The 22,631-nt window shown below is 40.6% G+C and overlaps 3 protein-coding genes across 5 annotated transcripts in view; all 3 read left to right on the top strand.

Annotated features, from left to right (window-relative positions):
* smurf2 (SMAD specific E3 ubiquitin protein ligase 2) overlaps nucleotides 1-8,725 on the top strand; it is a 39,668-nt gene extending 30,943 nt beyond the window's left edge. For both annotated transcript variants that reach the window (XM_027006550.2, XM_027006549.2), the window contains exons 13-20: nucleotides 1,110-1,213; nucleotides 1,597-1,711; nucleotides 1,983-2,161; nucleotides 5,109-5,246; nucleotides 5,389-5,509; nucleotides 5,809-6,010; nucleotides 6,601-6,676; nucleotides 6,848-8,725. In XM_027006550.2, coding sequence (XP_026862351.1) covers nucleotides 1,110-1,213; nucleotides 1,597-1,711; nucleotides 1,983-2,161; nucleotides 5,109-5,246; nucleotides 5,389-5,509; nucleotides 5,809-6,010; nucleotides 6,601-6,676; nucleotides 6,848-6,947 — 1,035 coding nt within the window. In that variant the 3' untranslated portion in view covers nucleotides 6,948-8,725. The remainder of the gene's footprint in view (nucleotides 1-1,109; nucleotides 1,214-1,596; nucleotides 1,712-1,982; nucleotides 2,162-5,108; nucleotides 5,247-5,388; nucleotides 5,510-5,808; nucleotides 6,011-6,600; nucleotides 6,677-6,847) is intronic.
* Nucleotides 8,726-10,583: 1,858 nt separating this feature from the next.
* ddx5 (DEAD (Asp-Glu-Ala-Asp) box helicase 5) lies at nucleotides 10,584-16,186 on the top strand. Of its 2 annotated transcripts, none has more exons than XM_027006620.2 (13): nucleotides 10,584-10,744; nucleotides 11,502-11,673; nucleotides 11,802-11,898; nucleotides 11,990-12,123; nucleotides 12,199-12,264; nucleotides 12,363-12,504; nucleotides 12,581-12,741; nucleotides 13,221-13,393; nucleotides 13,655-13,765; nucleotides 13,856-13,917; nucleotides 14,002-14,061; nucleotides 15,100-15,321; nucleotides 15,558-16,186. In XM_027006620.2, the coding sequence occupies exons 1-13, from the start codon at nucleotides 10,704-10,706 to the stop codon at nucleotides 15,980-15,982; spliced, it is 1,866 nt and encodes a 621-aa protein (XP_026862421.1). In that variant the 5' UTR covers nucleotides 10,584-10,703; the 3' UTR covers nucleotides 15,983-16,186. The 2 variants fall into 2 exon arrangements, with proteins under 2 accessions (XP_026862421.1, XP_026862422.1); XM_027006621.2 differs by having other exon boundaries at nucleotides 15,100-15,334; nucleotides 15,558-15,682.
* A 2,126-nt stretch (nucleotides 16,187-18,312) lies between these two features.
* pglyrp6 (peptidoglycan recognition protein 6) lies at nucleotides 18,313-22,365 on the top strand. The gene is made up of 4 exons (XM_027006572.2): nucleotides 18,313-18,455; nucleotides 20,180-21,040; nucleotides 21,195-21,405; nucleotides 22,038-22,365. The coding sequence occupies exons 1-4, from the start codon at nucleotides 18,392-18,394 to the stop codon at nucleotides 22,363-22,365; spliced, it is 1,464 nt and encodes a 487-aa protein (XP_026862373.2). The 5' UTR covers nucleotides 18,313-18,391.
* The last annotated feature ends 266 nt before the right edge of the window (nucleotides 22,366-22,631 follow it).

Genomic DNA, 22,631 nt, shown 5'->3' with positions numbered 1-22,631 from the left:
GTCTATTTTAACCATTTTGTCTGAGAGCTGTGTGTGCCTATTAATGCTCCTAGGAAATATTGGTGTCATATGAGCTAATTTCCCAACTGCAGTAAGGTCTTAAGACTTAAGACAGCTTATTTGCTTTTTCCGTGTGCGTTTCATGCCATTAGGACCTTTTTTTGGGGGTAGAAGGTTCACTTGCCTAATGGAAATGTACCTAATTTGCATTCTTTGTTGTGAGTATGTACCCTAATTGCGCAGAGCCTGGCTACTGGGTATTTGGGAGCTTTGGGTGCGTGTTCTCACACACCTTCCACTCATCTCCCCAGTTTGTAGATACTCTGCTTGTGCTCACACTCATCTGTTCATGGGTGTTTACGGGAGTGATGTCTCTGATGGTCTGATTCTATGGATTTATCAACATTTCATCTTAATTTTCTCATTAAGAAGTAAATGACACCATGCAGTGTTTTGAGGAAAAAATTTGCATTCAAGAGAAATGTACTGAGTTGCCTTACTTCACAGTGTTTGTGGTAGAAATTGGGGGTTATGATGTCTTGTTGGTTATCCAAACTTGCAATAAAGATATATGAAGGTTTTTGATGACCCTAGGATGAGGCCAAATCTGTAAATTTGCAAAAGAAATGTTATAAGCCAACCTTTACTTAATAATAACATATAACCAAAGGGCAACATCTTCATAAAGGTAATCAAGTAATAACTTTCCGTGAAGTGTTTTTTGAGAGCTTTAAACTCTTTGGACCCCTTGTTCCTATCCCTGCAATTGCAAACCATTCTGACTCTGCAGTTTATCTAGAATAGTTGATGTTTCATTGAAACAACCTGAATGTCTTTTTACTTCTCAAACAAAATTATGGAAAACAGTTATTTTTTTTTTTTATTAGTGGAATTTATGCCTCATTTTTTAGTAATCCCATGTGATTCACTCAGGGATTGGCAGTAGCAAAGTGGTAGATCTTCTTTTTTATCCAGGTGATATTGTATCACCTGCAGTTTGAGATTGTTTGTTTCTCAGAGAGTATTTTGACATATTTTGCTTTTAATTGTATCGCTCTGCTGCTGATCTCTGAGAGTGCTCTTTCTGTTTCGGTCCTGTCCTTCCTAAGGAGTCCTACAGGCAGGTAATGAAAATGAGGCCAAAAGATCTCTGGAAGAGACTGATGGTGAAATTCAGAGGAGAGGAAGGCCTGGACTATGGAGGAGTCGCCAGGTACAACCTTGACTGTACTGACAATGTTCTTTTTTATTGTTGTTTTTGTATTGTGGAATAATACGTCTTAAGTTAAATTGTTGTTCTAGAATCATGTCTTGTCTGTTATCATGTTCATTATGATTTGAAAGACAAGAGACTGCTTATTCTGAGTCATTTGAGCCACCTGTTCCTTCTGAATACAGTTCCCCTAGTGGTGACAGATGGATATTGAACTATGTACAGCTTGAGGCTGTGGTGCTGGCAGAATCTGAATTGCCACTTGAACTTCTGAGCATCTGCTATACTTTGAGGAACTTATATGAGATTGACTCTTTCCATGGTGACCAGGTTTAAGAGTGGTTCAAGATTTAATGCCCATTTTGGTGTTTGTGTGTTTGTAGGGAGTGGTTATACCTCCTGTCACATGAGATGTTGAACCCATACTACGGACTTTTCCAGTACTCACGTGATGACATCTACACTCTACAGATCAATCCGGATTCTGCTGTCAACCCGGTATATACTTCTGTTGAACACAGCCCAATATGAGCTATTCTGTCTGGGATATTTTCAGATATGTGAGAAACCATTTCACATTCTCCCTTCAGTTAATAATTGCAGAATGTAGGAGTGCCATGGTAACGGCTCACAAGTGTTAACTTTGGCTTTCCATGGCAAATGCATTAATCTAGAATCTCTGAACTGCACCAATTAAACCGTAGTTGCATGTGCGCTGCTGGTGCAGCATGCATGCTGGCTGCTAACTGTGGAACTGCTCTTCTTTCAGGAACACCTGTCCTATTTCCACTTTGTGGGCCGCATCATGGGCATGGCTGTGTTCCATGGCCACTACATCGACGGAGGCTTCACGTTGCCCTTCTACAAGCAGCTGCTTGGCAAACCCATCACCCTGGATGACATGGAGTCTGTGGACCCTGACCTTCACAACAGCCTGGTCTGGATCCTGTGAGTGTTCCTGAATTCTTTCCTAAACCATGCACCAAAGTTATGCTCAAGTTGTTGTTAAAAGGTTTGCCATATGGGCTCTGGTTTGTTGACATAGACCCCCACAGTTCTTTCTGACAAACAATTTATTTATTTATTTATTTATTTATTTGCTTTTTGTTTGTTTGTTTTTTTGCATTTTTGCATTTTTGTAATTGAACATACAGTCAAGACCTAATGTTTTGAGACTAGCACAAATTCTGGTTGTCACAAAGTTTGCTGCTTCAGTTTTTATGGTGGCAATTTGAATTAACTCTAGATTGTAAAGACTGATCAGATGAATAGCAATTAATTGGTTGCTTTAAAAGGGTGGTGGTGCTTGAAGTTTTCTTCTGTTAAACATCTTTACTGCCAAGGAAACACAAGCAGTCATCATTGCATTGCATCAAAAGGTCTTCACAGGTAAGGACATTTGCTGCTTATCAGAGAGCACATAAATCAACCATTTATCAGAGAGCACATAAATCAACCATCATCAAGAAGTCCAAGTGGACAGGTTCAACTGCAGTGAAGAAGGCTTCAGGGTGCCCAAGAAAGTTAAGAAAGCACCAGGATTGTCTCCTAAAGAGAATGCAGCTACTGGATCGGGTCACCACCAGTGCAGAACTTGCTCAGGAATGGCAGAAGGCAGGTGTGAGTGCATCTGCACTCACAGTGAGGCAAAGGCTTTTGGAGAATGACTTGGTGTCAAGAAGGGCAGCAAAGAAGCCACTTCTCGCCAAGAAAAACATCAAGGGATTATAGGGATTGGACTGCAGATGACTTGGGTAAAGTTATTTTTTCTGATGAAGCCCCCTTCAGAATATTTGGGACATCTGGACAAATGATTGTCCGGAGAAGAAAAGGTGAGCGCTGCCATGAGTCTTGCCGCCAGTGAGGCATTCAGAGATCATTCATGTGTGGGGTTGCTTCTCATCAAAGGGAGTGGGTTTGCTCAAAATTTTGCCTAAGAACACCACCATGAATAAGGAATGCTATCAACACATCCTCCAAGAGCAACGATCCAGGAGCAATTTGGTGATAAACAATGCTTTTTCCAACATGACAGAGCACCATGTCACAAGGCAAAAGTGATAACCAAGTGGCTCGGTGAACAAAACATTCAAATTTTGGGTCCATGGCCAGGAAACTCCCCAGATCTCAATCCCATTGAGAACCTGTGGTCAGTCCTCAAAAAGAGGGTGGACAAACAAAAACACAGAAACTGTGATAAACTCCAAGCACTGATTAGGCAAGAATGGGTTGCCATCAGTCAAGGTTTTGCCCAGAAGCTGATATACAGCATGCTAAGGCGAATTGCAGATGTCTTAAAAAAGAAGAGTCAACACTGTAAATATTAAGGCTTTCCTTAAACTGGATGCATTTGTCAATAAAAGGTAAAAAAAAAAAAAAACAACACAAAAAAAAAAATTTATGAAATGCTTATAATTGTACTTCACTATACCATTATAAACATCTGACAAAAGTATCTAAAAAAAAAAGAGGCAGTAAACTTTGTGACAACCAAAATTTGGGTCCGTCTCAAAACATTTGGCCACGACCATAGATTACATGCCCCATCCACATTAGTCCTGGTATAATGTATTACATGGGCATATGCAGAGTTGCCGGTTTAGGTACACTTTCACACCAAGTGTATATTCCCAAAACTGTACACTTGTGTGAATGTCTTGAATTTACCTAATTAGCTTGCATGATGGGTGGCAATAGGCATGTTGGATCTAGCATCTCCCTAACAGCTAGATCAATGAAGCCATCAAAAATGTGTATGTATACGCTATGAAGAGTGAGTTTGATTATGGACAAATCCAGAGTCGTAATCATTTGAACAGTTCAAGGTCATATAGCCAACACGTAGAGTCTGGGAATACATGGCTAACCAAAAGGAAACAAAACACACGATAACAAACAGGGGCTAGGAATCACAACGGCAACTAGAACAAACGTAGGCTATGTGCATGACATCAGATACCACAAACAAGGCGTAGATTAACAATGACCAGCCACAAAACTGCACAAACACAGCCATTAACTACATGGTCTAATGAGCACTAAACAAGACACAGGTGCAACTCATGAGGGGCGGAGACAACGAAACTAATGAACGAACCACAACAAGGAAGTAAAACAAGAGACAAAACAAAGTCAAGAGACAGGGAAACCATGGAGACAGTGACGCTAGGAGGGTCACCAATCATGACAATATGTTGTCAACTATACTGATTGAGCCATCATGTGTTGTCAGCAGACATGCTTTAGGCCCCTAGATACATCAAGAAGCCTGAATGGTACAGATAATCTGAATACCATTGGTGACAAAGTTTAACCCATCATCACTACAGTGTATACACACTTACGTAGACACTTCTGCCATGATGTTGCGATATTATACAAGTGACTTATCGGTACCAGGAACAAGACAGTGGGTCTGTCATTGTCAAGCATCTTTGGAGTGAAGTGGAAAGGGCTGTTTACAAAATCATATCATTTGCCGCCACTGAGTAATGCAGTAATTTCTGCATGGTACAGCATTGCTACATAACACAAGCAGCATCTTGTAATGTCCATGCCCAGGTCAATTCAAGCAATTCTGAAGGCCAAAGAAGGAAAAACACAAAATAGGTGTACCTAATACATTGGTAAGTCAGTGTATGTGTATACTTTTGAGAGACGTTTAGCATACTGGGGACTGAAAGAGTTTTTTCAAAGTACAGATAGTGAAGTTGCTTTGCTTTAGTGGAATGAACCGTTTATCCCATGTTTGCTTATTGACATTTTCTCTGGTGCCAGGCATGATGCCTACAGCATTAGAAATATTACATCACAGAATAGTACTCAATATAGTACTGACAGAATGGAAACATTGTGTATTCTGCCTTTTTTCCCATTTTTCTTTTTCAATCTGTAGTGACAATGACATCACGGGGGTGCTTGACCACACGTTCTGTGTGGAGCACAATGCATATGGCGAGATCATTCAGCATGAGCTCAAACCCAATGGCAAGAGCATCCCCGTCACCCAGGACACCAAGAAGGAGTACGTCAGGTATGGTTGAACTGTGCAACTGTGCCTCCATGTGTGCAGAGCCACAGCTCTGCTTTCCGCCCTTTAACCGCACGCCCTGGGGGGTGCACCCCAGCCCCGACATTTGTGCTGTGCTAACAATACGCCTCTGACCCTGACCCAGGCTCTATGTGAACTGGCGCTTCCTGAGGGGCATCGAGGCTCAGTTCCTGGCCCTGCAGAAAGGCTTTAATGAGGTTATACCACAGCACCTCCTCAAGGCCTTCGACGAGAAAGAGCTTGAGGTACCAGCAAGCATTATTACTTCGTTGAACCATTTTCTTATGACTGCTAATTTGATAACCATTATAGCATTCAAGTACAAGACTTTTTTAATGTCTCTAATGTCTTTTTTAATGTATGTATTGGTTAGTGAATTATTGGGGTGGGGGGTGTCAGGACTGGCCATTCCTGATTTTCAGTCTTTAACATTTAAGAATTTGTTTGGTGTAGCGTTAAGTATAAATTTTAGTGTATCAGGCTTTTAGATGTAGCCCTTATTGCACAAAGTCTCCGCCCCAACCCCCTGTCTCCCCTCTCCCAGCTGATCGTGTGTGGCCTGGGAAAGATTGACGTGAATGACTGGAAGGCTAATACACGGCTCAAGCACTGCACGCCCGACAGCAACATTGTAAAGTGGTTCTGGCGGGCTGTCGAGTCGTTTGACGAGGAGCGGCGAGCCCGACTGCTGCAGTTTGTCACTGGTTCTTCCAGGGTGCCACTGCAGGGCTTCAAAGCCCTGCAAGGTGAGTTACAGAGCAGGGGAGTGAACATGTGGATCTCTTACTCAGCAGATGGTTGTTTGGGAAAGGAACACATGCATACACAAGCAACATGGATTGTTAATTATTGTTATTATCATAATATAATATTATTAGTTAATTATTATATTTTTTCAATACCAGCTCTGCTACTTGGTAGCAATAGAAGGTTCTTCCGTTTACTGAAATTGTCACATTTTTGGTATTTTGTCAATATTGTTAAAATATTCTGCTATTATGCTAATTAAAAAAATAAATGCACTAAAATTGAGTTAAAAACAATTCTGGTGTGCTGTCACCTGCTTCCAGCATGGATTTCACAAATCAGCATGTTACCCAACACAAACTCCATCGTACATTTATGGTGTCCCAGTATTGTTTTGCAGGGAGACTGCAGCAATAAGCTATTTAGTTCTGCCATGACAGTTATAGGAATTATTCAAATTTGAAAACAATTGGTTTGTCACTAGATTTTATACTGCCAACTCATACCTAGTATGAATGTTATCTAGGTGTCAGTTGGCTTACTGGGCTTCTGCGTTTTTTCACTGTGTGTGTCTGTGTGTGGTGTGAAGGAGCTGCAGGACCCCGTCTCTTCACGATCCATCAGATTGATGCCAGTACGGACAACCTGCCTAAAGCCCACACATGGTGAGTAGAATGCTTCAGACCAACTAACCCTCTAAGTTCATCAATGAACAAAGCTACAATCAGGATAAGTGGCAGACCTGTCTCTTTGGAACTTAATATGCTTGTCTCTTATTGCTTAGAATGGAGACATTGGTAACTGTTTTCAGTGGCTCTGATTCTGTTCCCCCACAGTTTCAACCGCATTGACATTCCTCCATATGAGCACTATGACAAGCTCTATGACAAACTACTGACAGCCATTGAAGAGACATGTGGCTTTGCCGTGGAGTGACTGCCAACCACTGGAGGGTGTCCGAGGGGAGGACAGGCCATTCTGCACAAAGAGTAGACCTGTCACTCGACCAAGGAGTGTGGCTTATGGCCCAGAAGCCCTGCTCCTTTTATCAGAAGAGGTCAAAATGGGGAATTGGGTGATAAGGGAGGATGTAACATCTTGCAGCACTCTATGCCTAATTCATGTACATGGGTTTTTTTTTTCCTGCATCTCTGCATATTTTTTAAGAGAAGAATTGACTTTGTTTTTCAGCTGCTAGTAAACTTTTTACCTTTTTGGAACATACATAATGGCTCTTCCTCTTCTGTTTTAGCATTAAGGAAAAAAAGATACAGACAGTATTTTATGTAGCGTCTGTACCAACTGACTGAGGAAAAGGATGACGGTGGTAAGGTGCCCACAGAGCATTGCTGCATAAGCTAAGAGAGGAGCACTACTGCTCTTATTGATGAGGCAAGTGGAAGATGCCCGTGGCAAGAAAGGACCAAAGACACAATTGTGTCAGTCTGCCATGTGGTACAGGAAGCCCTCGTAGGAGCATCTAATCTTCTGATGTAGGGCAGGCTCTAGAACGTCAGTATCTTGTTGCACGGTGGACATTTGGGGCCCAGATGTGCAGTGGCAAGCTACAAGGGCACGGTGATAAAGGCACTCAGTAAGGATGCTAGCACAAGTGCCCTACTAGCTGCTATTAAGCCCCAAGACACCATCCCAACTGCCTGTGCTCCATTCAGTAAGACCAGTCTTATCAGCATTCTGATGTATAAGCTTCTTCAAAATGAGTGGATGGATGGATGGACGGATGGATGGATTGGTGGGTAAGTGGATAGATGGATGAGTGAATGATTAAATAGGTAGTCAACGGTTATTTTTATATGATGGGGGGTTAAATGGAAATGAAAAGATCAACAAAATTATATAGATATATAATTTATTACCCTTATTCCAGAAACATTTGTCATTGTTTCCAGAGCAAAAAAATTAAGTAGAAAGTGTACATTGCTTTACCATGGATGAGTTACAGATTAGTTTAATGGATAATCATGAAAGAAAAGTGGAAAAAAAATGAATGTTTAAAAACATATTTTTGGTGCCATTACAATTTTAAAAAAATTATTTGACTTCATCAAGCATGAGTCTTCTAATGCCTAAACAAATGTGTATGTATGCAGATGCCACAGGAGTGTAGTGAACGGTGATAAGTTGGTAGATAGATTCCATTTCTTGCCCTTTAGTCATGGAACATTTCATACAACCTGTGTTTTGAGAGTCCCACTCAAAAACCAAAAACATTAGGGTTTAAAAGAATAATGAGTACTAACACTAATGTTGCTCACATTTACCACTGGGAAACCAAAGGGGTTAGAATTTAACATAATTAAATCTTACATTTGGGGGGAGGGCGTTTCTTCTCCTGTATCTGATCCTCCCACTTAGGTTTCCTACTTTTGGGCTGAGAGTAGAAAGATATTATTCCTGTGGGATGGATAATGAATTGATGCAGTTTCAAAGTCATACAAACAAAAATAGAACATGTTTTGATTGTTGCCTGGCAGCTTAAGAACCATGCTATGACATACTCAAGCTGTTTGCCAGTGCCATTATGCCCTTTAGCAGGGTACCCAGCACTAAGGTGAGCTGTTGTTATAGTTGTTTTTGGTTTAAAACTAAAAACTTCAACATTATCAATGATACCTGAATGTCTTGAAAGCATTTCCTTTTTACCATTTGTGTATTTTTTTAACGTGTAGCTCCAATTGTAGTGCCACACGGTAGTTCCAGGGTTGTAGGATTCCCCAGCAAACTATTTTATTCTTATATTATGGGTTGAATTTTTTATCTCGATCTACTCTAACAAAAATATCCCTCATATTTATTTTACTTTATAAGCTCATATAGATGGTTGAATGTTTGAAATGCTACTTGTCTATAGCAATCCTCTATGACCATGGACTGTTGTTACAATTTGCAAATGCTGAAGATGAATTACATTTTGTGTTATTACTTTTTTATAGTGTGGCAAAAGAGAAAAGAAAAGCCTCTGGGCAAACTGATTAAAATATCCTGAAAAGGTGCTTTGTACAGTAATAAAATATCCTTATACGGTTGGCTTAGTGGATCACAGAATCTGTCATATATCTTTAAGTTAAATAGAAAATTATAAAAGAACACATTGGGGAAAACACATTTTGCACACATGCAGACTGTAATTGCTGTAAATAATAGGCAAAATCTATTTACCAAACTCTTTATGAACAGACTGCTTTTTTTTTAATGTCCTTTAGTTACTCAAGTCCAGTGTACACATACAGACTTTCTTCTTGTATTTTTTTCTTTCTTTCACTTTGTCACTCCTTTGTTGTTCAGCTGCCTCCGAGATGTTGGATTCTATGTTATGTTGGCATGTTAAACTTGAGAGGCATCTCGGGTTTATTTGAGCATTCTAGCAGGACTATATCTCATAGTTGACAGGCGCACTTTGTTTAAAGTAACACAATGTAATACATCATTTTTGTAAGAGTATTTTATTTTTGTGTGTAATTAGTTATGATTAAAATGGCCTTTGGCTGCCCGTATCTCTCTGTACACAAATTGCTGTCTGTAAGTCTCTGTGCTTGTGGAGCTTTTACATAAGTGTTTCGATATTACTCATTCCAAAAATGTCAAAGTCCTAACCTTTACTAAATCAAGGTAACCAGAAGTTTTAATGTTTTAAAAAATGTCAGCATTGCTTAACTTTGCAAATTTGAGATACACACTGCACATTGATATTAGGCTCTATCTCTGCATAACTTGTTCTTTTTCCTGAAACAACCTTTTGTAATTCTCTTGAAAGCAACTAACCCTGATATCATTTAGCAAGCTAAGATTTTTAAAAAATGGCCTCTGTTAGAATAAAAAAGGACTTGTTTTTTGTATCGAAAGGTGAAGGGGTGTGTGAAAAGCCTCCTGTTAACAAGACAGGTGCTAAACTTGAGGATGTGCTGGGTAAGAGCTGGTTAGAATATGACCATTTGTCACAAGGCAGGAGAGGTGTTTGATTCTTATTTGTTTATGGAATGTTCATTGCCTAAGGTGACGTGCCCTAACATATAACCAGCAAAATGGTCAGAGGTAATGTTCTGACTTTTTTCCAGCAATATATAAAAACTTAGTGAATTAAAAGATTTGAACCAGTTTAGTAGATGCTGATCAAATATTTGAGGTCCTGCAGTTGAAAATAGATCATAATGACTCCTAATAAAGAGGAACTATCATGCGTGAAAAGACATCAGTAGAGTACTGATCACCAAGGTAAACTAATAATAAAGCATAAAAGGTAAGAGATTGCTGGAGATATTAAAGAAATTGTAACAAAAATTCTAAAAGCTAAAAACCTGCACGAAACAATCCACTTATTTTTAAGGCTATCGGATGCATCCATTATTAGTACAGCTGAACGAAATGTAGTGTAATCTAAATACAGTCTCATCAGGAACGACATACAGCATAGAGCTTAGTTCAAAGGTCTTTCCATGGTTGGATAACTATTTGGACAGGTTTCTATGGATACCAGGAAGTCTACAGCGCTTAAGAGTGACGTGTATTCCTGAACGTCGTTTCCTGGTACTATAAAACTCCAGTTAAGTCACGCCATTGCCGGCATTTAGAGCGCCATCACTGCCGGCGGAAAAGTCGTGGGGGCGATTTGTCGTCACGTTAACCGTTTAATTTTATTTATTTGTCTTTAGTTTATAAGGCTTGTTAGCAGAAATGCCTGGATATTCCGATAGAGATCGTAGCCGAGACAGAAGGTAAGGTTTTCTATTTTTTTTAAGGTAACAAGCTCGCTAGCGTTAGCTGAGAAAATCTGTTAGCTTACTAGCTAACTCGCTAGCGTTTAATGGTAGAATTTTAATTAATCCGTTTAATTTGCGATGTCATTACACTAAAGAAGTGTCAAAATGGCATAATTGTATTGTCATTAAGGTAAGTGGTAGCAGTTAACTAAGGTAGGTTAGCTAGCTTCAAAGCGACTAATGAGCTAGCTAACTTGGATATTTTTTTTAATATATAGTGAAAAATTGGAACTAGCTAGCTAGTATAATGTCGTTAAAGGTCGACATTATGATGTTTTTGTTCATTTAGACCATTAGTTAAGTTTTTGAACTGCTCGTGGTGCTCCTTATTTCTATAGACATGGTATGAGTAGAATTCTAAGTGAGGCCTCGATTCGCCATGTGGCAGATGCCTTGCTGATGCTGGTACAAAATGCCGGCCGGTTTTTCTTTGTTTCCCTGCCGGTAAGAAATAAAATGGCAGCGGCTTAGAATATGACGCAGAAACAGTAGCTAGCTAGCTTATTACATGTCACTGGTGTTGGTCTTGGGTTCGTGGTGTATTTGTCTAATTTATTTCTCAATTTTCCAAGCGAACTTTACATGTATTATACAACATTTATAGCGGCTCGTTAAACTGCGTGTTTAACGCGTATAGCTAGCTATCGTAGCTATAAGCTGTTTGTGAATGCTAGCTAGCAAACTGGAGCAGCTAAACACATTTTTCCCCCAGTTATAGCAGCGGGCCGCCACGTTTTGGAGGAAGTCGGGGTGGACCACCACAGGGGAAGAAGTACGGAAATCCAGGCGAGAGACTGCGCAAAAAACACTGGAACCTTGATGAGCTCCCCAAGTTCGAGAAGAACTTCTACAAAGAGCACCCCGATGTGGCTCGAAGGTCATTGGTACGTAAACGCAAACCGTTTTAAGCATCACGTGCTTTAAAATTGTGTTAAAATACGGTTTAGGCGCACTTTGTGGCACTGTATGACCCTCCGGCACTTGAACATGGACGTTTTGCTTTTCGTTGCAGCAAGAAGTTGAACAGTACAGGAGAAGCAAAGAGATAACAGTGAAAGGAAGGGATTGCCCTACACCCACAATTGGATTTCATGAGGCCAGCTTTCCATGTGGGTTTAAGTGCAGTACATCAATAAATAGAAGTGTTCCAAACATTCCCACTGGTGTGCTGAGATGGATTATTACATTACTGTGTTGCAGCTTATGTAATGGAGGTGATCAATAAACAGAACTGGACTGAGCCAACTCCTATACAAGCTCAGGGATGGCCACTGGCATTAAGTGGCAAAGATATGGTTGGCATTGCCCAGACAGGATCTGGGAAAACTCTCTCGGTAAGAACACTTTAATATATTCAGTATATCTTCTGGATGGTCTGTGTTGAGTTTAACTGGAACTTTTCTCTTCAGTATTTGCTTCCAGCTATTGTGCACATAAACCACCAACCATTCCTGGAGCGTGGAGATGGACCTATTGTAAGTGATCCACCTTGGCAGAGAACTTTGTTCATTGTCTTTTAGCTTGCAATTTGTCTTTCAATTGCTGCTGTACTAATCTAGGATCTGCTCCACAGTGCCTGGTGTTGGCTCCTACTCGTGAATTGGCACAACAAGTCCAGCAGGTGGCAGCAGAGTATGGCAGGGCTTCCCGCCTCAAATCCACCTGCATCTATGGAGGAGCACCCAAAGGACCACAGATCCGGGACTTGGAGAGGGGTATGTAGCGTCTTGTTTTCTTTAACTTCCTGCAAGTTTCTCAATCTTTTGACTTAACTTATGTTGCTTCTCCCAGGGGTTGAGATTTGCATTGCCACTCCAGGCAGACTTATAGACTTCCTGGAAGCTGGAAAGACAAATCTGCGCAGATGCACATATCTAGTGCTGGATGAGGCTGACAGAATGCTCGATATGGGCTTTGAGCCCCAAATCCGTAAAATTGTCGACCAAATCAGGGTATGACTCCCCTTTTTGAAATTTGAACTTTGAAGTTGTGTGCATACAGAATGCATTATTAAGTGAAATTGATGGATGAAGTAGGCAAATTCAACACTTTATTTAAAACCATGGAATTTCATAAATCCGTCTGATCTTAATTTTACAGGACTCACTTAAATGTACTTTTAATAAATGGAAAGTTAGTATAAAGTGTCATTTGTTTTAAAGTATTGGCTTAAGTAAGAAAGCTGCTGGATAATGTCAGGTCTGACTTGCACATTTGCTTGGCTAATAAAATGTGGAAGTTTGTTAGCCACTTAAAATCAATGCTGGATTTGGTCCTTCATTCAGTGTATTGGTTAAGACTCACTGTTATGGTGGTGAGTCCAGATTTCTTGAATCTAGAGACATGTAGTCTCAATTTGTGCTATTCAGTCCATTTTGGCACCTGTATGAAATTAGGGGGGGAGTTTAAGGCTTATGCATTCTCTCATCAGCCTGACAGACAGACACTGATGTGGAGTGCCACTTGGCCCAAAGAGGTGCGTCAACTGGCTGAGGACTTCTTGAAAGATTATGTCCAGATTAACGTGGGTGCATTGCAACTCAGTGCTAACCATAACATCCTGCAAATTGTGGATGTTTGCAGCGATGGGGAGAAAGAGGACAAGTAAGTGCCAAGTTGGTTTTACTTTTTTCTTCCCCCCCCCCCCCCCCCACTTTCTAGGTGGAAATTGGCGGGCATAGCTTTTAAACTTCTTGTGGGAGGAAACTCTGTGGTGCTTTTCTTAAAGGAATGAAATGACACCTGACTGACTAATCTAGTACAGGATGAGTTGTCAGTCTGTATTTGTACCAAATGTTGGTATGCCTGTGCTTAACTGAAGTTTTTGGTGATCTCCTGCATTGGAACGTGCTCTTCCTGTCGCAGGCTGTTGCGTCTGCTAGAGGAGATCATGAGCGAGAAGGAGAACAAGACCATAATTTTTGTCGAGACCAAAAGGAGGTGTGATGACCTCACCAGAAGGATGCGTAGGGATGGGTAAGCTTTGGTTACACAGCACACTGAACATTTGAGTCTATAGATGGTATATGGGGATGGGTCTGTATATTTACAACTCCTGTATTGTAGGTGGCCTGCAATGGGTATACATGGAGACAAAAGCCAGCAGGAGAGAGACTGGGTCCTCAATGGTATGTGTTCTGCACGACGGTTTTAGTTTTATTGCTTGTGTAATGTTGGGGGTGTAGAGTGTAACAATGTACTCTTGTTCCCAGAATTCAAGTTTGGCAAAGCACCCATTCTCATTGCTACTGATGTTGCCTCAAGAGGTCTAGGTAAGGATTAGTTTACCTTCTGTTCCTATTTCAAATACATGAGTAATGCATTGTAAGTGAATTCTTTTCCACTGTCATCTTTGGTGTGTATTTTTAAACTGCTTTATTTAACTGATGTCCCTCTTCAAGTCCTCCCCATCACCTAAAGGTGCAGTCTTGGAGGCAGGGCCTTGGCATGACGCGTCCAGGGTCTCCGGAGGGGTCTGGAGCTCCAATGCTGGAGTTCTGCCTTTTCTGCCAGCCAAACAAATTGCGTACAGAGGTGCTAGGAGGTTTTGCATGTCTGTGGTGCACTGGCCGTCCACTGAGGAGCGCGGCATCATGGGATAGCCTCTGTGTCTCCTGCTTGTAACTGCTCTTAAACTACCTCAGCTGCTTCATATATAGGAAGTCTAATCCAGGGTTATTAAATGCTGCTGTTGCAGCATATTGTAATTGCAGAAAGGCTTTGAGGTCTGTCTTGGTACATTAGGCCTCTTTCATAGTATTTGGCTTTGAGTGAGAGCAGTTTAGTCCTTTGGACACACCTCTGTACTGAATGCGATTCTTAGGCTGGCTGATGGTGCCCTCCTTTTCTGGTTTATGTCATGTCGAGTCCTGCCAAAGAGAGACGTTTTGTCAAGTGACCACTTGATTGTTGGAAAGACTTTGCCTTGGTGGTAGATCAAATCTGACCATACACTTTTTGAGGACTGACCAATGATTTGGTCTGAGGATGCAATACTTACACCTCAGGTCTTCAGAAGTCTGTGGGGTAGTCCTTACATTTGTGTGCAACAAGGCAAAATGTTGCCTGTTTTTTGGGAAACACCTGGATGTCACTTAAACCTTAAGTTATTAAAATGGCCTAGACAATGATCTTTAACTCTTAAACTGAAATTTATTGGACACTTGTTTTGATGACCTTATTCCTTTTAGTATAGTAAGTTCTAACCATCCTATTGGCTACTGTTTTTAACGTGCCTCTTTGCTGCTGTGGTGGCGTGTATTGCTGCACCTTCCGTTTTCCGCCACGCCGCATTGCCATCACTTTTACAGATGTTGAGGACGTCAAATTTGTTATTAACTACGACTACCCCAACAACTCTGAGGATTACATCCACCGCATTGGGCGCACGGCACGCAGCCAGAAAACTGGGACAGCCTACACCTTCTTCACGCCCAACAACATGAAGCAGGCCCACGACCTTGTCTCTGTCCTCCGCGAGGCCAACCAGGCCATCAATCCCAAGCTCATCCAGATGGCGGAAGACAGAGGAGGTAAATCCAATTGGTGAGATACAGGAACTGTGGTGCATCTGCAGCCACTTTTTTTTTTTTTTTTTTTTTTTTTTCTTCTCCCCTTTTTTATTGACTTTCCTACAAGTCTGAAGGTTTTTCCTCTGACGTGTTTGGTTTTTGTTTCTTTTCTATAGTGTGACCTGCCTTGTTGCTTTACTTCCTCTTGATTCTTACACTACACCTCTGGAGTTAACTTGGACTTCATGTTCCTTTAGGTCGTTCAAGGGGCGGTCGAGGTGGAGGGTTTAGAGATGATCGCCGGGATCACTTCTCTGGAGGCAGACGGGATTTCAATGGCTACGGTCAGGACAACCGTGGAAGTGACCGAAGTTATGAAAGTGGACCAAACAAGGTCTTTGGCAACAAGACCCAAAATGGGGGCACGTATGGCAGCGCAGCTAGCAATTACAATGGCAACAGCAATAATGGCTTTAATGGGGCTTACAGCAATGGACAAGCCAACTTTGGAAACCAGGCTGGTGGCTTTGGAAACCAGGCTTTCCAGAACCCGCAGTTTGGTGCCAACCAAGGGACCATTCAAAATGGTATGACCCACAACCCACAGTTCCCCTTCAATCCCCAGCAACAGCCACCCCAGCCCATGGTGCCCTTCTCTATGCCTCCCCCTGCCTTCCCCTAGTTAACTGGCGCAAACGGCCGCTACGCACAGTAACTTATTGCTTTTATGTCCTGTGTAATGCTATACATTCTTATTTCAGGACTGTAACCCCTTTCTTTACAAGCAGGAGTTAAAGTTCCATCTTCCACCTTTAGAGTCCCAAAGTCTGCAATGCAGCGGTAGTGATGGTGCACTTTTTGTGTATTTTTTTTTTTTTTTTTTTTATATATATATATATATATATATATATATATATATATATATATATATATATATATATATATATATATATATATATATATATATATATATATATATATATATATATATATATATATATATATATATATATATATATATATATATATATGTGTGTGTGTGTGTGTGTGTAAACTTGCAAGTTATTACATTACATTAGTCTTGTGTGGGTTTTTTTTTTTTTTTTTTAATATACTTTTTGTATTTGTTACACATACACATTAAGGACTTACATCTGTAAAGTTTCGAGTTCTCCATGGGCATTGCATGGTCCTTAAATAAAAACCCAAAAAGACTCCTGTCATGCATGGACTCTGGTTTATGTAAACTCATGTCTTTGGTCAGTTAGATGTGACTGCAGTTTTGCCAGTGGTGGCTTAGCATTTTGTTTGGTCAAAGGGAATGTGGTTCATATTTTTTAATTTTTTTAAATTGTGCAAATTCTGATGTGCTATTGGAGCAGTTCAATTGATGAGAGCTATAGGTAATCCGATTACTCGCAGGCATGTCTTATGCCTTGTAAAGTCTAGCTGCAAGATGTTGACTTCAGTTATGTAGTAAGATTTCCTGTTTTCTCTACTTCAACAACACTGGATATCGGTAGTTTTGAAAGTGATTGTGGGGAAGTTTTGAAGACCTTGTTCTCTTTTGCTCTGCCACTGATGCATCACTGATTAATTGCTATAATTTCTGGGTTTGATGTTGCACAAGTGAGGCTTCACTTCCCCCCACATTGGAATTTTAATACTGTGTGCACATTCACTTTAATTCACCCTTGGCTTTGACTGCAGGAATACTTCATGCAGGTAGCTGGATGTCTAATACTGAGTAGAGAAAATGCATGAAAAGCTGTTGGCATCAATGTACCCTCAGAACATGTATTGAACAGTTAGCTCAGGTCCTACTGTACCATTTCTAAATTAAGTTTGCCCCATCACTCATACGATTGTAATGAAGTGCTTTTAAAATGAGTTCTCGGTGATCTGAAGGTGGAGCTCCTGCTGTCACTGGACCCCTGCATGTTTTGTAGACTGATCAAACTGAATGAGGAGGACATCCTACTGCTCTTCATTCTGCCCTCACCCACCTGGAAAATAACAGCTCTGCCTTAAATCATCTCTGCCAGGCTTTGTCCAAGCTTGGACTGACTTGAACTAGGAATCATCTCCATGTGTAACTAGCTCTTGGCCTTCCTTACAAACAGACCCCAGTTGGTGAGGTTAGGCAGCCACATGTGCATCAGTCTCAATTTGAACACTGGTATTCTGCAATGTGTATTGAGTCCCCTGTTTACCTATGACTCACTGCATAGACACATCAAGTTTGCAGATGACCCCACAGTAAATGCCACATTAGTGGCAATAATTAAGATTCAGCACTAGGTGTGGTGTTCCTCCAACAACCTCAACACTGACAGGACCAAAGAGATTACTGTGTACTACAGGAAAACCAAATGCGAACATCACTGTGTGGTTCTGTATATTAGTATTTTATTATAGTAGATTTATATTTTTCATTTAACAGATGTAGTCTGACCAGCTATTTATATCCCTCATTTATTTTTGCAGGCTGAACTATAATTGCAAACTATTTTGTTGCCTTCTACCAAGCAATGGCTATAAAGCTGAATCTCTCTCAATAGTAGACCTGACCAGGTGTTTTCCTTGTCATATCCTAGTGCCTAAGATGTTCTGTGTTTACTCTGCAGCAGAACATGGTGCAATACCACTGCAAGAGAAAGTGTTGCTGCACAATGAAAATGAGCTATAGTACATTCCAACTAGCTTGTTAAAGGTTAAACTGTAGTCTGTGATCAAGTAAAGTGTTAGTCACAACTCTTGACTGATTATATGGTAAACAGAATATAAGGTATAGGCATAGCATTTCTGTTCTTTTACCATGCATGAATACTGAGTGGAAAAACTACTTTGGAACAAGGTGTAAGGTGGAAAGTAGAGGTCCTTGACTATTGGGTGTGTAAGGGCCTGTAGAGACATGCCCCTGCTGCACCTGTTGTTTTCCCACAAGGTGAACTAAGGTATGATTGGCTGTTTATCAGTATATTCTCTTATGTAACAGGATGTCAAGTGGATGTGGGTATAAAAGGTAGCTTATTTAGAACAGGTAGTGCCTTGTTCCTTAGACAGTTTATGTTCTGAGAAGTTTAAGATTATGGATTTACATTTCAGATGGGTGGTTTTGCTATTTATGCTTGTGGATAATTCTCTCACTGATGGTAAGTATTTATTTATGTTCTGTGGTTTTGTGTGTTTCTTTAACAAACTAAGCTAAGAAGATAGTCACCAGTACTCATAAGATAATGATTATAAATTGAGTATAAAAAGTCCAATCTATATAGTAAACTCTAAAAAAAATAGCTTTAAAGGGCTGTTGAAGTACATTTTAAAAATCACATTAAAAATAATCATTTGGAATTTGTATCATACATTCAATATCCCACACATGGTTTAGGTGTCCACCACTGGGTTTAAATAAATCTATGAATGAGTGAATCTATCCTGTACAGATTCAATGCCTAAATATACCATGTTAGTTTAACAATGGCAAGGCTCTTATTCACAGCTATAGATGTCTTCCTATGGTGACTATTTAAATAGTTGTTCATGTTTGCAACACTTCACAAAACTTTTCAATCTTAATATTCCAGGGGTTTTGGTCAGCAATTCATATATGCATTGACTGCTGACAAGTTCCCTTTTTAAATTGGTCTGTTAGAAAGGTAGTAAAACACCCCCAAGGCTATCACTGAGCCTGTGGAGTTCCCACCAGGTGCAAAAAGCAATCAACAAAACTTTTTTTCATTTTGTTTCATTCAACAAACCTGATATCAAGTCTTAAAGTTTCTGTGGGAATGGATTTCAAATCGAATGATTATTTCAAGATATACATTTTAAAGGATGATTAAGTCATAGTTAATAAAATTCAGTAAGAAGAATGAACATAAGAAAAATAGCTCAGTATTTTTTTTCACAATTCACTTCATCGTACTGCAGTGTTATTAAAGGTTAGTCAATTAAAGAAAAAAAAACAATGAAATTAATGATAGTAGGCTCTTTTTTCTTATTAATTCTTTACAACTTAGTTACAACTTCTGCTGCATATGTAGAATATATAATTGATTACCACATACAATTTATTGTGACATTTCCTGTAATACTTCAGACAAATGGAATCTTAGTCCCAGCTGTTGAACTAAGTCCCACCAAAGAGCAAATTATACAGGTTTACATCTTAATTTTAAAAATTATTTTAAAATCCCTCTCACTCATATGTGTGCTTCAAGTTTTCCTTTCATAGTACAGAAAATCATCTTAAAATTATTGTCCAATGTAATACCATAGTCAGAGGTTGTGATATTCCTTTAATACTGTGTGGAGCACAGTCCGCCACCCAAATAGCTTTTGAAAAAGCTAGAAACTGACCAGTGATGGGCAGGGTAGATGTCTGCTGACAAATTTAGTAATGGGTTACAGTATACTGTAGCAGTTACTGTAGAATTACAAAATGTGCCTATAAGATAGACAGCTAATAGTGTGGTCAATGAGTAGGTGTATCAGGTAGGTATTCCAAATAAAATGCTTGAGCTGTCTTCCTACTGTGAAGGTGGTGTAAACCCCAGGTACAGCAATTGAAATAAAAATGCTAACTTATCTTTCTTTCACCTAATTAATTTCTTAACTGTAGCTGGTTGGCCTAAAGCCATTGAAGTAGATAAGAAAATGTTTGGAAATACTGAGAACTAAGAATGCCTACTGTATGTGGCCTGAAACAAATCCTAGAGGTCAATTTATTAAGGCTACCTGTTTTTCAGTGTTTTACATGTGATTTACAGCTGTGGATACTTTATTTGATATGAGAGGGCTAGTTGTTAATGTTGACAGCAAACATATACCTATTTTAAAGGTTTCTACTGGTTTGCCCATTTTTTATCTTGCTTAGACATTAAAACACAGCACATGGATGACTTCATTAAAGTAGTGGAGACCATTGAGTTGGAGAACTACCTGCTTGACCCTTTGGCTGTGGTGAAGGGTCTTCGTAAAGCTGCAGGAGTGGATACACCTTTTATCCAGCATTATCTTGGTTACCTTAGTGATGATACAGAACCACATCACCTGGTAATAAAACCTGTGGACACTGGATACATCACCAAGGTTATCAAACACAGGGTGACAGTGTTGGGTGTGGAGGAAGGAGTGGTCCTCACTGCAGATGGAACCACTGTGGCCCTCAGCCCTCTACTCCTGGGAATTGAGGCTGGTTTGCAATCTACTCCCTTGGGCCATGTGCGTGGCCTGTACCCCCTCACCTTGACTAAGAACCTGGGTCTCTCATTCTTCCACCATGCTCAAAGCAAACTGCCTGCCTCATCAAGTCTGGGACCTGGCGGTTGCTGGGACAATGTGACTGCTCCTCAGGTGTTCACCCTCTCTGGTGTAGCATCCTTTGCTACGGAAGCTCTCATAACTGGGGGTATGGATGGAGTGATTGTAGGGAAGCATGTCGCTGAGCGCACCAGTCGTCCACTCAGATTGAGTGGACTACTGAAAGAGTACTACAACCATCAGCTGGGTATAGGAGGACTAGATGCTGCACCTGCTCTAATTAGCCAGCGCCGCAGAACAAGATTCAGAAAGCTGGCCAATCTCCCTTTACTAAAAAGGCAAATAAGAAGGTTACTGGCTACATATCGAAGGTTGGATAAAGACTGGAAAAAAGAGGTCAAACAAAAGGTGGAGAGGGCAAAGATAGAAGAGATTGTAAATGAGGGGCTGAAGGAATTTGTCCACAGCTATATGGGTAGGCATATATGTGAACCTGGAACACTGGTAATAGTCAAACTTTTTGGCAAGCATTCTGAAAATATTGCAAACCGTAATACATATAATGTAGGATCATTTAATTGTCCTCATAAAACACTTCTCTTCATTTTTGTCTAATCCAACCTAATCAGACTGCCCAGCCATCATTCCACGGTGCATGTGGGAAGCCAAGCCTTATCGTGGCATCCCCACCTTGCTGTCCCTGCCTCTGTCTTTCTTGTTCATCCATCACACCTATGAGCCTTCCCAGCCATGCCTAACTTTTTATCAGTGCTCCCGAGACATGAGGGCCATGCAGCGTTTCCACCAGGATGACCGTGGCTGGGATGACATCGGATACAGGTGGGCACACACTAAGGGCCAACACCTTCAACTGATATTTAGCATAAGGTTTACTGCTTAACATATTATATAGACCATAAACTGACAGTACATCCTCACCCTCACCACTCTGCCTTTCTGTGTGCATTCCTGCAAAATGTGCCATGTTGGAGCATGTCCCAAAAGTGGGGCATCAAGGGAGAGTGGATCATAAACGCAAAAGAAGTCAGCATGCTAACCTGACTAATAACACTAACCTACTGACATACATGTATGCTAACATCTAGATATGCTGTTTTTTAATATATAACAGCATATCTAGATGTTAGCATATATGTCACTTTGCTTATACAGCTGATGAGGGACCTCTGTCTGAAACATCCTGTTTTTGTGTGAGACTCTGTGTGTGACTTCGATGAAATATTGACTCTCTCTCACTCTCTACTGGCTTTTTACATTTCCACAAGGTTGATTTGTTGAATTCACCTTGTTTGGCATGGTACACTGTTGTAAAACAATGAATGCTCTTAACCAATGAATGACACTTGTGCCTAAAAGTTCCTTTTATCTGGCAACCAAGCTCGATCGTCCACAAGTTCTGCAGTCCCATAACCTTGCTCCACTCTCCCTCTCTACCACTGTCTTTTCTCTAGTTTTGTGGCAGGCTCTGACGGGTACCTGTATGAAGGGCGTGGCTGGCACTGGCAAGGTGCTCACACCAAGGGGTACAACTCGAAGGGTTACGGCGTGTCCTTCATAGGGGACTACACCTCCAGTATCCCGTCCCAGAGCACCATGGACCTGGTGAGGCACCAGCTGGCAAAGTGTGCCACAGATGGAGTGAAACTGGTCTCAGACTTTACTATACATGGACATAGGCAGCTGGTCAGTACATCCTGCCCTGGTGATGCCCTGTACAACAAAATCAAAGGATGGACGCAGTTTGGGGTGAGAGATGAAGTGACAGGTGTAAAATTGTAACTGTTTGTGTTTTTGTGTGTGTGTTCTGAGGATATGACTCAAGACTGATGTGTTGGTATGTTGGTGTGCATGTGTGCGTGTGCGTGGGTGTGTGTATTTTACAGGAGGTTAAACATTAAGGAGTGCTGGCAATTGTTTAGAAGTCTTGGCATTCTGCATTGCACAATAAATATTTAAATTCTTAATGACCTGTGACTGACACATATATTAAGTTAAAACCTCTAAAAGAGGTTTAGAATCTAGTTGCATTGACCATATTAACACAT

This window comes from Electrophorus electricus, chromosome 1 (assembly GCF_013358815.1).
Source record: "Electrophorus electricus isolate fEleEle1 chromosome 1, fEleEle1.pri, whole genome shotgun sequence".
Taxonomy (NCBI): Eukaryota; Metazoa; Chordata; class Actinopteri; order Gymnotiformes; family Gymnotidae; genus Electrophorus; species Electrophorus electricus.
This window is presented reverse-complemented; position numbering and strand designations above follow the sequence as displayed.

Excerpts from the sequence above, each read along its gene's own strand:
- ddx5 (XM_027006620.2), top strand. The coding sequence starts at position 10,704 with ATGCCTGGATATTCCGATAGAGATCGTAGCCGAGACAGAAG. Across the intron at positions 12,742-13,220 it reads AAATTGTCGACCAAATCAGG|CCTGACAGACAGACACTGAT; the intron begins GTATGACTCCCC and ends TTCTCTCATCAG. Across the intron at positions 15,322-15,557 it reads GATGGCGGAAGACAGAGGAG|GTCGTTCAAGGGGCGGTCGA; the intron begins GTAAATCCAATT and ends ATGTTCCTTTAG.
- pglyrp6 (XM_027006572.2), top strand. The coding sequence starts at position 18,392 with ATGGATTTACATTTCAGATGGGTGGTTTTGCTATTTATGCTTGTGGAT. Across the intron at positions 21,041-21,194 it reads ATTTGTCCACAGCTATATGG|ACTGCCCAGCCATCATTCCA; the intron begins GTAGGCATATAT and ends CAACCTAATCAG. Across the intron at positions 21,406-22,037 it reads TGGGATGACATCGGATACAG|TTTTGTGGCAGGCTCTGACG; the intron begins GTGGGCACACAC and ends TCTTTTCTCTAG.